Source organism: Bufo gargarizans, unplaced genomic scaffold (assembly GCF_014858855.1).
Source record: "Bufo gargarizans isolate SCDJY-AF-19 unplaced genomic scaffold, ASM1485885v1 original_scaffold_1997_pilon, whole genome shotgun sequence".
NCBI classification, from domain to species: domain Eukaryota; kingdom Metazoa; phylum Chordata; class Amphibia; order Anura; family Bufonidae; genus Bufo; species Bufo gargarizans.
In genome coordinates, this window is record NW_025334596.1 from 149,203 (window position 1) to 164,134 (window position 14,932).

The window sequence follows — 14,932 nt, forward strand, 5'->3', positions numbered from 1 at the left end:
TGCTAGCGGCGATCTAGCAACCCATGTCCTCAGCTCTATACATCAAATCCCGGTGACAGGTTCCCTTTAAGAGACAGGCAGACTTCTATCTAATGTGTAGGCCTACCTTTATAGACAGGAACACCAGTGAAAATAAAGAACTGTCCCTGTGCAGATATAGTGTTGCATATCTGCCATGTCACGTATGCACCTGATTGTGTCTGTTGTGCAATGTATCTGGGTGAAAAAAAAAAAAACACTCACACACACAACAAATCAAAGTGAATTAAATATCAATAAAAACTTTTATTGTTCCATGGGTTTCCATTTCCTGGGCAGGGAGAAATATTCTGCTAGAAATAAATGCAGAAGTCAATGCAAAAACCCCTGCAGTTCTATTTGGTGAAACAATCCAGGCAATGGCTACAAGTCAGAACATCAGAACCGGCCTTTATGGTCAATAAAACAACTCATCCGTAAAAGATTGACATTCAAGCCAAAGAAGTCTTGGAATTCCTTCTGCGACAGACTTGTCTAGTCTATGAAACGCTGTCCAGGCTGATGGTCCCCTGTATGCATAAAAGAGAAAAACTGGCATCAAACACCACAACCAAGACTGAAGACCAGAAGCCAACATGTCCCTAACCCGACTGACAAGGGGCCTGGAGGGTCTTCGTTATGAGGAAAGAGCTTGGAAGCGCTCATTAGTACAGGAGGACTGGGAATCTGTGAATGCAGCGCTCCCTGGGCTCTGAACTCACCGCTTCCTGGTCTTCTCTTGCAGAAGCTACCTTTGTGGAGAAGCTACCGTGTGGCATCAGTGTGTGGAAGGTTTGGTGGCCTGGTCAAATATGGCGGCGCAAGGCATAGTGAGAGCAGTTTGTGAGGAGACCAGAGAGTGTATGACCTCTCTGCAAAGTGACTGCTGGGGACAGTCACTATCAGCAGTAAGAGGGGGACAGCTACTGGACTTGACTGCGTGCAGCAGATTCTGGAGAACTAGAAGTCCCAGCAGTCTTCACATTCACAGCTTTTTAAACTGGTAGCCAATAGCATATTGCAGTAGTCAAGAGGCAGTGGCTTGGGGACTACACACATGTTGTGGTCTGGTACATGGTGCCCGTGTGTAATGCCATGATAGCAGACATGTTGTTAGCCCTAGATAGAGGTGCACATTTTTCAGTACTGCTCCTCCTAATAACATTCAGGGTCTGAGCTGAGGTCTGATCAACATTGGGCGTCTGATTGATGCTCTGAGCTGAGATTAAAGTATTATTTTTTTCTTATTGTCCTCATAGCTGTGTCTTATGGGCAGGTGCGTCTTATAGGGCGAAAAAAATACGGGTAAATGGGCCATACAAAAATGAAGGTGAAAAGCTTGCTCCAAGTAAAATCCCCTCAGAAGACAAGGGGACACTGCCTCAATCTGGAGAAAAAATAAAATAAAAATAGATTTTGTGAAACTCGCCTGTAAAATCTGTTTCTCGCTTGATTCATTGGGGGACACAGACCATGGGTATAGCTGCTTGCTGCCACTAGGAGGCGACACTAGGCTGAAGAAAATTAGCTCCTCCCCCGCCAGCTATACCCCCCTCCGGCCAGGAGATGGCCTTCAGTTTGTGCAAAAGCAGTAGGAGAAGCAGAAGGATAAAACATCAACCAACTCCACGGTCAACAGATCCAAACGGGGTGGGTGCTGTGTCCCCCAATGAATCAAACTCGAAACAGATTTTACAGGCGAGTTTCACAAAATCGCGTATTCTCGCTTATATCATTGGGGGACACAGACCATGGGACGTCCTAAAGCAGTCCCTGGGGAGGGAACACAAAAACAGAGCGAAGAAGGTAGAGAACCTCGCGACATCCATCACAATGCGGCCTGCAAGACCAGGCGGCCCAGAGCGGCGTCCGCAGAAGCGAGAGAGTGTGAACCCTGGAAAAAAACTTTGTAAAAGTGTGGAGGGAAGACCAAGTCGCGGCTTTACACAACTGAGCCACCGACGCACGGTGGAAGTGAGCCCAGGAGGACCCTATGTGCCCTGGTAGAGTGGGCCGTGAACCCTGGAGGGGGCGTCCTGTCCCGAATGCGGTAACATTCCAAAATAGTGGAGCGAAACCACCGGGAGATGGTCACCTTTGAAGCTGCCAATCCCTTCCTAGAACCCTCCGGTAGAACGAACAAGGAGTCCATGCGCCGAAAGGGAGCCACGGCCGAAAGGTAAATCCGCAGAGCCCATACCACATCGACGGTGGTGTGGGAGGGCCCAGGGCAAAGGGACGGCAGGACAATGTCCTCATTGAGGTGAAAAGTCGAGACTACCTTGGGCAAATAGGAAGGGACCGGACGGAGGACCACCTTGTCCTGATGAAAGACTAGGAATGGTTCACGGCATGACAGAGCTGCCAACTCTGAAACCCTACGTATGGATGTGATGGCCACCAGGAAGGCCACTTTCCAGGACAGCAGGCGGAGGAAAGCCTCTCGCAAGGGTTCGAAAGGAGAAGCTTGCAGAACCCCCAGTACCAAGTCGAGATCCCACGGATGAAGCGGGGGACGGTAAGGCGGAGCGGAGTGTGAAACGCCCTGAAGGAAGGTCCTAACAGGACCCAGTCCTGCCAAGGATCGCTGAAAGAAAATGGAAAGGGCCGACACCTGGCCCTTCAAAGAGCTGAGCGCCATGGCCAATTCCAGTCCGGACTGAAGGAAGGCCAAAACGACCGTCAGGGAGAAGGATCTGGGAGATAGGTCCCGCACCTCACAGAAACGAAGGAAGGACTTCCAGGCTCTATAATAAATCCTGGAAGAGGTAGGTTTCCTGGCCCGAATGAGCGTCCGAACCACTGCATCGGAAAAACCCAGCTGCTTCAAAAAAGGAAGGTTTCAAGAGCTACGCCGTCAAACGTAGAGTATCTAAACTCGGGTGAAAGACGGGCCCTTGTGAAGATCGGGTCTGAGAGGGAGCGGGTACAGAACGTCCCCTAGTAGGAGGACAAGATCCGAATACGATGCCTGGCGCAGCCAGTCCAGAGCAATCAGCAGGATCTGAATGCCCTCCCACCGGATCATGCGGAGGATCCGAGGCAGGAGGGATAACGGCGGAAAGACAGAGGAACGTGAACTCATCCCACGGCGCCACGAGCACGTCCACTCCGCAAGCTGCGGGATCCCTTGCATGGACGAAGTAGCACGGAAGCTTGTTATTGAGGCCAGAGGCCATTAGATTCACTTCCAACCGTCCCCAGCGATGACAGAGCGTCGAATACTTCCAGATGGAGAGACCATTCCCCGGGGTCTATCGTCGTCCGGCTCAGGAAATCTGCCGTCCAATTGACAACGCCGGGAATGTGGACCGCCGACAGGGCCCGAACATGGGCCTCCGCCCATCTGAGGATCCTCGCCGCCTCCGACATAGCGTTCGAGCTGCGAGTCCCCCCCTGATGGTTGACATATGCTACCGCTGTGGCATTGTCCGACTGGACTCGGACATGAAGGCCCCGCAGGAGGGGATACCAATGGCGCAGTGAGCGGAAAATTGCAAGAAGCTCCAAGACATTGATGGATAGTCTGGACTCCGACGGAGACCATTTGCCCCGGGCAGTCCGAGTACCGAAGACTCCTCCCCAGCCATGAAGACTGGCGTTGGTCGTAATGACCGTCCATCTGATCAGAAGGAAAGACTTCCCCATCTCCAGGTGAGTTGGGGAGAGCCACCAATGGAGGTCCGACAGAATCTGTTGAGGAAGGGAAAACCAATGATCCAAGGACTCCTGGGACTTGTCCCAGGTCGAGAGGATCGCTCGCTGAAAAGCCCGGGTGTGAAATTGAGCGAATGGCACCGCCTCGAACGAAGCCACCATAAGGCCCAACACCCGCATACAAGTCCGGATGGAGACTGTGCGCTGCCGAAGCAACAGGAGCACCGCGCTGCAAACGTCCTTCACCTTGTCCGCTGGAAGACGCACCCGAGCTGCCCCGGAGACCAGAATCATACCGAGGAACCGAGTCAGAGTGGACGGGATCAGGGAGGATTTCCGAAGGTTCACTATCCACCCAAAGCAGGCGAGGGTGTCCAAGATGATCTGCAGACTCTCCTCACACTGCTGGAACGACGCCGATTTGATGAGAATGTCGTCCAGGTACGGAATCAAGGTGATGCCTCTAGAGCGAAGAAGGCCCATAAGCAGAGCGAGCACCTTTGTAAACACCCTCGGTGCAGTCGCCAGACCAAATGGCAGGGTGACGAACTGGTAGTGGTCCGAGTAGAAAAACAGCTGGTGGGTGATTGCAATGGGGACGTGCAGGTAGGCGTCCTGGATATCCACAGAAGTTAGCCATTACCCTTGCGCCAAGGAAGCAATCAAGGAGCGAAGAGACTCCATGCGAAAACAGCGCACCCGAAGGTAACGGTTTACCATCTTGAGGTCTAACACTGGGCAGACCGTTCCTTCCTTCTTGGGCATCATGAAGAGGTTGGAGTAAAAACCGGAATGGGGAGATTACTCCCCTGACCAGCAGATCTTGAACCGCTTGAAGGAAAACTCCCGCATGAGACGGATCCCTAGGGACACGGGACAGAAAAAAAAAAAAAAAAAACGGTTTGGAGGCATGGATTTGAACTCCAACTTGTAGCCTGAAGAGACCACCTCGAGCGCCCAGGCCTCTGAGATGTGGGCCTGCCAAACCGCCTGAAAATGAAGGAGCCGACCCCCCCACCCAGGAAGGTGGGGGCGCACCTTCATGCTGGGGATTGCTTGCCAGAGGAAGAGTGCTGAGGCTGCGCTCGGGAACGCCAGGCGGGCTGTGGCTTGAATGAAGGCTTCCGCCGTTGCTCCTACGTGGGCTGCCTTGCGGTCGAGGGAGCCACCGGGCGGGTGCCCGTGAAGCGACGAAAGGACTGGCGAGGCACAGAAGGACGTGGTCGGGAAGAACGCTTGGGTTTGGGCTGCGGAAGAGGGGTGCTTTTGCCACCCGTGGCCTCAGAAATGATTTTGTCAAGTTTAGGCCCAAAAAGACGAGAACCAGCGAAAGGAAGGCAGAGAAGGGAATGCTTGGAAGAATCAGCCTGCCAGGCCTTTAACCAGAGTTCCAGCCGAATGGAGACGGCAAAGGCGGAGGACCGTGCGACCATGGAGCCCGCACCCAGAGCTGCCTCGCAAAAGGTACTTGCAATATCTGGGCCGCCAGAGCCTGGAGTTCTGTGCGGGAAAGGTCCGAGTCTAAATCCTGATGTAAGCACAGGGCCCATTCAGAAACCGCCTTAGCCACCCACACACAAGCGAAAATGGGACGGAGTGCCGAACCGGTGGCAGAAAAAAACCTCAGAGTTCGCCAGCGATTCGACCCGCCGTTCCACTGGGTCCTGCAGAGAGCAGCCGTCCGCAACCGGAATAGTGGTATTCTTGGCCAGGCGAGCCACCGGCGGGTCCACCTTTGGAGGGGAGGACCACTTACCCACCCAATCCGGGGAAAATGGATAAAGAAGATCCAGTCGCTTGGGGATCAGGAAACGTGAACTTGGCTGTTCCAACGCTTTAGCGGTGAGAATGGAAACGTCGTCATGTACCGGGAACGACTTGGGAGCTGCTTGTTACGCAGGAAAGAAACTCCCTGGTGACTGGAAGAGGGGCCCTCCTCTTGAAGTTGAAAGGTGTCCCGAATTTCCGAGACCAGACTGTCCACTAAGGCGGCCATCTGGGACGAGTGGTCCAGATCCAGATCAGTGTCCGACTCAGCGAGTTCTCCTCCGGACGAAGGGTCCCGAACCAACGAGGATGCCCTGGACAGCGAACCGGGGGGGAGGAGGTGAAGGAGATGCATCCGAGGAGGAGAGGCGTTCCTGCCTGGGAAGCTTGCTGGGGTGTCTGCTCCTGGATGATGCGCCCTGGGAGATAGCAAGTTGCGCAGGTGATGACGTCTCCACCAAGCGACCCATTAAGGGTTGGATTGGGAGATCTTAGATCGGTCAGTTACCGCCCCGGGACAGGGATTTGGCCCATTCCCGTTCCATACTTGCAGCAGAAGGGTGCACATCAGTAGACTGCGAATGAGGCGGCACACTCTGGGTGGCCTGGCATGACGCACAGAGGGGGTTCGCCTGGCTCGTAGGAAACTTCACATTGCATGAAGTGCAGGCATAATGGGTAGCCCTACCAAGGACTTAGAGCGCGGGATCCGCTGGGTCCGACTGGACCTGAGCCAGAGAGGGTACAGAGAAGGGGAGCAGCGCTGGTCCTACCAGAGTGGAGCAGTTTAACCTTTGCTGGAACGTGTCCCCAGGAGGCAGGATGCGGCAAGCGACGTTCCTCTCAGGTTGGAAACGTGCGCACGAGCAATGTATTTCCGGCTGGAGCAGGCAGGGAGGGAAGCGCGGCGGGAAAAATATGCTCTCCGCCCCCTCCAGAAGAATCGAAATGATGCCGAGAAGCTCCGCCCCCCTGCTGCCGCGCTACCTCGCTGGTATCTGCCTCCTTCGACACCAAGCTAAAAACTGAAGGCTCTCTCCTGGCTGGAGGGGGTATAGCTGGCAGGGGAGGATCTAAAAGTTTTCAGCCTAGTGTCGCCTCCTAGTGGCAGCAGCAGCTATACCCACGGTCTGAGTCCCCCAATGATATAAGCGAGAACAATCAGTCTCCAGAGGCATCAAGGCTTCTTTACTACAAGAACTGTAAATATGTGGAGTAGTCGTCTCAGGACGTGGTCAGAGCAGGATTAGGGGACGGTTATATGGAAGGGTTAGAGGGATTCATTAATGCTTACTAGAATGTGTAGAAATCTGGGTTGCACTCCCTTTATTTAAAATTCACATCCCTACCCATCTCTTGATGGACTTATGTCTTTTTCGACCAAATTAACTATGTAACAAAGGAGCATTCAGGATCATTAGAGAAAACAGACTCCAAAGAACCCAAAGTACAAGCAGAGACCTAAAGTACTGGGAAGCGGCCAGAACAATGGTAGGGGAATGACCGCTTTGTTTAACTCCGCTGTCATTAGGACTCATATTGGCAAGCTGTAAGCTCCTATGGTCAGGACTCTTACGCCATCTCCTCATACAGATTGTAAGCTCCTATGGTCAGGACTATTAATTCAGATAGCAACATATGTACATGTAAAATAGCATCAAGGAGACATCTTCCCACCAGTCGTACAACACACAGATCACTTACCTGGCACAAAGGGTTAATGTAACATTAAATCAGGAAACACATTGAGGGACTTGTAGATTTCCTTCAGGATTAGGAGCGCCGTGTCTTCAGATTCCCTGCAACAGAAATAATCGGATTCTCTGTAATAACTGACAGAAGAAAACGTTGTGTCCTGAACAGGACACTTAAAAGGGTTGTCCGAGTTATGAAAAAAAATAATATAGCACTGAAAATCTGATATATAACTGAGCTAAGCAAGTTTTATGCAAAAAAAAAAAAAAAAAAAAAAAAAGTCCTCATTTCCCTGGTTCTTTTCTGGCCCTTTGTTTACATGCAATAAAAACAATCTCTGCCCCTCCCCCTGCACTGCAAAGGGAGCTGCCCTGAGTGACATGTCTGCCTGCTGGGAGACTCTGCAGCATGTTGTATGTGTAGGACTACAAGTCCCAGCTGTATAATGACACTGCTAAGGGAGTGGATACAAGAGCTGCCCTGAGTGACATGTCTGCCTGCTGGGAGACTCTGCAGCATGTTGTATGTGTAGGACTACAAGTCCCAGCTGTATAATGACACTGCTAAGGGAGTGGATACAAGAGCTGCCCTGAGTGACATGTCTGCCTGCTGGGAGACTCTGCAGCATGTTGTATGTGTAGGACTACAAGTCCCAGCTGTATAATGACACTGCTAAGGGAGTGGATACAAGAGCTGCCCCGAGTGACATGTCTGCCTGCTGGGAGACTCTGCAGCATGTTGTATGTGTAGGACTACAAGTCCCAGCTGTATAATGACACTGCTAAGGGAGTGGATACAAGAGCTGCCCTGAGTGACATGTGTGCCTGCTGGGAGACTCTGCAGCATGCTGTATGTGTAGAACTACAAGTCCCAGCTGTATAATGACACTGCTAAGGGAGTGGATACAAGAGCTGCCCTGAGTGACATGTGTGCCTGCTGGGAGACTCTGCAGCATGCTGTATGTGTAGAACTACAAGTCCCAGCTGTATAATGACACTGCTAATACACACTGGATCTTCCCCCTACCTTCTTGTGCAATGCTCTCTCTAGTATATCAGCTCCAGTGCCCAGCATTGTCTCCTCACTGCCTGCAGAGCTGTGCAGCTGAAGGGGTTAAGAATTCTAGCAGAGAGCAGTGAAGGGGGCGTGGCCAGGACAGGCTTGCAAAGACCTTTATCAGAGCAGGGTGAGAAGCTGACATCACAGGTCATGTGACCCTCAGTGACATCCGATAAACCAGCCACCGGAGATAAAGGGAGTGAGTTGGAAAGCTGTTGTTACATTTGTCTAGTTAGGAACATAGAAAGAACAAAAAAATAACTGACAACCCCCTTAAAGGGCTCTTCCTCTCTACCACTAGCCCATGCTATCGCTTGATAACTGGCGAAGGGGCCAATTTGTGGTGGCCGCAGACACCTGGGATATAGATGGCACAAACAGGTCTTTTCAGCCACAGTCACCAAAGATATAAAAATCATGACAACGAGGTGGGGGTGGGTGGCTTGTGATGATGTCGCTGAGGGCTGTAAGGTCACAGAGAGGCCCCCTCTATCATGTCGGTGCCCCCCCACCTGACACTCACCAGTAGCAGAGGTGGCTCTGTAGCGCAAAAAGATATTCATTGAAGCTTTCAATGGGCTTCTCCTGCAAGACATAGTCGATTCTGCGACCCCCATTCAGCATGCCGATCTTCACGGACAGGTCCTCTTCTCGATAGGACTCCGAGCCCTCCAGCTTTTCAGCTACAATTCAAGAGAGAATGATGGGTTCAGTTTAGAGTTCCATAGGAGTTTAGGGTCCAGACACCACACCGGTCACCTTCTACTTGCTGCTTATCCTCCTCCTCTTGAATTTGATCAGCAACTTTTTCCAGCTCTGCCTGAAGCTCAGATGAAGTCGTGTGAGCACGAGCAAATTCATTCAGGGTCTGCCATGCCAAGCGGAGGGAACTCATGAATCCATGCTTGAGGTCAGACCCCATGCGGCTGAGGCTTTCCTTCAACTCTGCCAAATAGAAGGAATTGTGTATTGTGAGTCCCTGCAGATATCTGAAGCAAGAAATAAACTACTAATATTACTTAGGAGTCACATACCAAGGTGCAAGCGCTTCCTGCCCTTGTGATGTGGGACCAGCAGAGGCTTCAAGTCCAGATCAGGTAGAATCATTGGCTCCAATCTATATGCAACAGGATCCAACTAAGAAAACAAAACCCAGCACAAGGCCTAGTGAGAGCAGTGCTTATGGGCCCTGACGGGCTCATAAGCACGATTCATAGTCCATGGAGACGTGCAGCGTTGATCGGCAAGGCTTTAGGACAACATACCGGGTGGTAAATGTTGAAGAAGCCCTTACAGGTTGGCAATCTGTAGTTCTCTTCAATCCTGTTCACACCTCTGACTGTAAGGAACATGCCAATAGGAGAGCCAAGGGCGAAGAAGTTCACAGGTTCAAAGTCCAGAGAGTTATAGCGCACAGACACCTGGGCAGAAAACATGCCGACTCTGTTATACCAAAGGAGACTGGCACCTTATAGGTGTATTCCTATCATCGAAGATTAGGGTGCACTGCGGCCAGCTGGTATGTCAGCATGCTAAGTAGTAATCATTACGTGGCTATCAGCCTTCTACTCTCATGGAGTTGAGGTAAGGTCATAAGAGGTGCCAGTAACACCCGAGACCCTGTCCTGGGTCCTGTATGACTACGAGATCCTGGACAGTGACCACCTCTGCCAGGATCCCTGCTGTCCCGACTACCCAGCCTCATAACTCCTCACACAAATATCTCGCAGATTCTGGAGCACGGAGGAGGCCCCACTGGAATATCATCCACCGGCTGCACAGAAGAACCCGGCACATGTCCCCTTCACCCCACAATGTATCATTCATTACCTGTCCAGTTCCAGTCTCGAAATGTTCATAATCAACATGTATGGAAGAGACTGGGGCACCAACTGGCAGTTTCCGCCTTTGAGGTTCCAAACCATCATTGACATCAAAGGGAGGAGGCTCCTCTTGCTTGGTGTGACGGTTTCTTTTGTCAGTGAGACTTTGTTTTTCAGCCTTCATCAGAAATAAAATAACTCAATTATAATGCGTTCATCATGAGAGGAGAAGGTGCCAGCAGCGACCACCATGTGAGACATGCAAAGGCTGTAGAGAGCGTTTACCTGCCGGGCAGACAGTTCCTCTACATATTTGGCAATCTTCTTCCTCGGACCCAGAGGCAGCCCCATCTCCTTCAGGTCATCGATTGTGCACATGAGCTGAGAGTGAAGGCAAACACATGAGGAGCAGCTCGGGGAAGAGATGACTGGACTGGCTGCAAGCAGGGACAGCTAGACACAGACACTAGCACTGCATTCTGCATATGTACCACCACTGAGCAAGGGTAATCATCGCACACCTCGCCACCTGCTCAACCAGGAGAAGCAAAACCTCTTCATTGGGAGGTCTACGAAACCAGCATAACCATCAGTGACATCTATGCGGTGGATGGGATAAATACTGCACAGACAGCAATCGAGACAACCACCCACAGTGCTGAAAACAAGCTGCAAGAGCCACCAGCTCAGAACAGGGCAATCTGGGGACACACAGTGACTGCACCAGCAGAATAGTGAGTGCAGCTCTGGAGTATAATACAGGATAAGTAATGTATGTACACAGTGACTCCACCAGCAGAATAGTGAGTGCAGCTCTGGAGTATAATACAGGATAAGTAATGTATGTACACAGTGACTCCACCAGCAGAATAGTGAGTGCAGCTCTGGAGTATAATACAGGATAAGTAATGTATGTACACAGTGACTCCACCAGCAGAATAGTAAGTGCAGCTCCGGAGTATAATACAGGATGTAACTCGGGATCAGTACAGGATAAGTAATGTATGTACACAGTGACTCCACCAGCAGAATAGTGAGTGCAGCTCCGGAGTATAATACAGGATGTAACTCAGGATCAGTACAGTATAAGTAATGTATGTACACAGTAACTGCACCAGCAGAATAGTGAGTGCAGCTCTGGAGTATAATACAGGATGTAACTCAGGATCAGTACAGGATAAGTAATGTATGTACACAGTGACTGCACCAGCAGAATAGTGAGTGCAGCTCTGGAGTATAATACAGGATAAGTAATGTATGTACACAGTGACTGCACCAGCAGAATAGCGAGTGCAGCTCTGGAGTATAATACAGGATGTAACTGAGGATCAGTGCAGGATAAGTAATGTATGTACACAGTGACTGCACCAGCAGAATAGTGAGTGCAGCTCTGGGGTATAATACATGATGTAACTCAGGATCAGTGCAGGATAAGTAATGTATGTACACAGTGACTGCACCAGCAGAATAGTGAGTGCAGCTCTGGAGTATAATACAGGATGTAACTCGGGATCAGTACAGGATAAGTAATGTATGTACACAGTGACTCCACCAGCAGAATAGTGAGTGCAGCTCCGGAGTATAATACAGGATGTAACTCAGGATCAGTACAGTATAAGTAATGTATGTACACAGTAACTGCACCAGCAGAATAGCGAGTGCAGCTCTGGAGTATAATACAGGATGTAACTGAGGATCAGTGCAGGATAAGTAATGTATGTACACAGTGACTGCACCAGCAGAATAGTGAGTGCAGCTCTGGGGTATAATACATGATGTAACTCAGGATCAGTGCAGGATAAGTAATGTATGTACACAGTGACTGCACCAGCAGAATAGTGAGTGCAGCTCTGGGGTATAATACAGGATGTAACTCGGGATCAGTACAGGATAAGTAATGTATGTACACAGTGACTCCACCAGCAGAATAGTGAGTGCAGCTCCGGAGTATAATACAGGATGTAACTCAGGATCAGTACAGTATAAGTAATGTATGTACACAGTGACTGCACCAGCAGAATAGTGAGTGCAGCTCTGGAGTATAATACAGGATAAGTAATGTATGTACACAGTGACTGCACCAGCAGAATAGCGAGTGCAGCTCTGGAGTATAATACAGGATGTAACTGAGGATCAGTGCAGGATAAGTAATGTATGTACACAGTGACTGCACCAGCAGAATAGTGAGTGCAGCTCTGGGGTATAATACATGATGTAACTCAGGATCAGTGCAGGATAAGTAATGTATGTACACAGTGACTGCACCAGCAGAATAGTGAGTGCAGCTCTGGAGTATAATACAGGATAAGTAATGTGCACAGTGACTGCACCAGCAGAATAGCGAGTGCAGCTCTGGAGTATAATACAGGATATAACTCGGGATAAGTATTGTATGTATACGGTGACTGCACCAGCAGAATAGTGAGTGCAGCTCTGGAGTATAATACAGGATGTAACTCGGGATCAGTACAGGATAAGTAATGTATGTACGCAGTGACTGCACCAGCAGAATAGTGAGTGCAGCTCTGGAGTATACTACAGGATGTAACTCAGGATCAGTACAGGATAAGTAATGTATGTACACAGTGACTGCACCAGCAGAATAGTGAGTGCAGCTCTGGAGTATAATACAGGATGTAACTCAGGATCAGTATAGGATAAGTAATGTATGTACACAGTGACTGCACCAGCAGAATAGTGAGTGCTGCTCTGGAGTATAATACAGGATATAACTCGGGATAAGTAATGTATGTACGCAGTGACTGCACCAGCAGAATAGTGAGTGCAGCTCTGGAGTATAATACAGGATGTAACTCGGGATAAGTAATGTATGTACACAGTGACTGCACCAGCAGAATAGTGAGCGCAGCTTCATAACGAGAGAAGACTACATGTAGGATTCAAAGCCTTTAGGCCTTATTCACACACACTCTAGATGTTGAAGCCACAACCAAGACTGGTTTGCAAACACAAGGAAACTACAAAGGAATGGTTTATACTTTTCCTGTTGCCTAACCCCAATTTGGCTTCTAAATACTGGCCTGATCTGAATAAGTAACCTTCATGACAAGCCAATGTACGGGAGTTCTCTCTCCTCAGAGGACATCTCCTTCCCTCTCTCTGCGGCCACTAGTGGGCAGCACACGGCTCTACATCAGGTCAGTTTAACCACTTTGAAAGGAAATGTTCATAAAGGAGAGGGAATTCTTTTCCATGATCTTGGCATGGTGTGAGGGCTCCCCCGACTTGCCACCCCACCCCACAGAGGTCACTGAAGTTCTGTCCAACAATAGGTTACCAGAGATTCCATGTCCATCTTCTCTTTCTCAAGCACAGAGGTGTACTCTGCCAGGGCGAGCGATGCCAGCGCCTCCTGCAGGCAGGGCAAGTCTTCCTGGGGCAGGCCAGCTTCATTGGACTCTCTTGTTTCTAAGTTATTCTGGAGACAGATGAAGAGGGTGAGTGACCTGTACCTACAGCAGGGGATGGCACCCAGCCTCCTCCTCTGACTGGACCGAGTAGCGACAGATAAGCGGACAGACCGGACCCACCTGCTTTTCCACAGCGGATTCACCTTTCTTCACTTTAGTGAGAGTCGATGCGGGTGGAGAGGCAGTTATGTCCGCTTGATTGGACAATATGTCAAACAGAATCAGAGACCCTAGAAAAGGAGGGGAGAAGGTTAGAGTCCCAGACACCAGCCCTAGAACAGCATCGGACTCCTACATTCTGACCGCGGCCCACATGCTACATGGGAGCGAGGCCATTTAACACCTTCAGGACCTTGGACGAGTATTCTCGTCCTCGCATTAAACTGTCACCATGTCTGCAGACACGGTGACAGCGCTGAGTGCCGGCTGTTACACACAGCCAGGGACCCAGGGTCAATGCCTAGGGGGGTCCTGTGACCCCCCCATATCGGCGATCGCTGAAAACCGCAGGTCAATTCAGAAACCGCAGGGATCAGAAACCTAAAAATTGTCAAAATCTACATTTTTTAACCCCCCCCCCCTGCACCCCTGAATTCATTTATGTGGCGGGGTGCAGGGGGGCAGTTTGTGGGCGGTGCGGTAGTTTTGGAGGTGGGCGGTGCGGCAGGCGGGATCGCGATCCCCCGCCCGCCTCCCGCTAAATTTTCATTGGTGGTCAGTGGTACCAGTGTCAGCACATTGCTGACACTCTGGTATAAACGGCTGACATCGCTGCGATGTCAGCCGTTTCACCCTTTCCATACTGCGGTCCGTACGGACCGCGATATGGAAAGGGTTAAGTCAGGGAGCTCCCTCCCTCTGCCATCGGGGGGCTGCTGTGCCTTTCCAGCCCCCAGATGGATGGGGGGGACAGAGGGAGGGAGCCCCCCTCCTTCCCCGTCTGCGTAGTTGTGGCAGACGGGGAAGGTTCACCTTCTCAGGCGTCCTGCTGTCCATGGTGCTGAACAGATCTGTGCTAAAAGCATAGATCTGTTCAATGTAAGTAAAATACAGTACAGTACAATATATATTGTTCTGTACTGTATTATACAGACATCAGACCCACTGGATCTTCAAGAACCAAGTGGGTCTGGGTCCAAAACATGTAAAAAAAAGTGAAAAAAAGTAAAGATAATAAAATCACATTTATCACTGAATAAAAATTTAAAAAATAAAATACACTACACATATTAGGTATTGCTGCGTCCGTAACGACCTGATCTATAAAACGGTCATGTTACTTTCCCCGCACGGTCAACGCCATAAAAATAAAAAAATAAAAACTATCAGGAAATTGAAATTTTGCCCACCTTACTTCCCCAAAAAAGGTAATATGTGATCAAAAGAGTCGCATGTACGCCGAAATAGTACCAAACAGTCGCCTCATCCCGCAAAAAATGAGCCCCTACATGAGAAAATGGCCCAAAAAATAAAAAAACTATG

At 50.1% G+C, this 14,932-nt stretch overlaps 1 protein-coding gene across 2 annotated transcripts in view; it reads right to left on the reverse strand.

Annotated features, from left to right (window-relative positions):
* Positions 1-274: 274 nt before the first annotated feature.
* The window catches only part of LOC122923844 (SEC23-interacting protein-like), a 57,516-nt gene continuing 42,858 nt past the window's right edge, over positions 275-14,932 (reverse strand). For both annotated transcript variants that reach the window (XM_044274685.1, XM_044274684.1), the window contains 10 exons: positions 13,571-13,680; positions 13,318-13,458; positions 10,305-10,400; positions 10,027-10,197; positions 9,462-9,617; positions 9,231-9,333; positions 8,956-9,141; positions 8,720-8,879; positions 7,147-7,241; positions 275-548 (listed from right to left, as the gene is read on the reverse strand). In XM_044274685.1, coding sequence (XP_044130620.1) covers positions 7,160-7,241; positions 8,720-8,879; positions 8,956-9,141; positions 9,231-9,333; positions 9,462-9,617; positions 10,027-10,197; positions 10,305-10,400; positions 13,318-13,458; positions 13,571-13,680 — 1,205 coding nt within the window. In that variant the 3' untranslated portion in view covers positions 275-548; positions 7,147-7,159. The remainder of the gene's footprint in view (positions 549-7,146; positions 7,242-8,719; positions 8,880-8,955; positions 9,142-9,230; positions 9,334-9,461; positions 9,618-10,026; positions 10,198-10,304; positions 10,401-13,317; positions 13,459-13,570; positions 13,681-14,932) is intronic.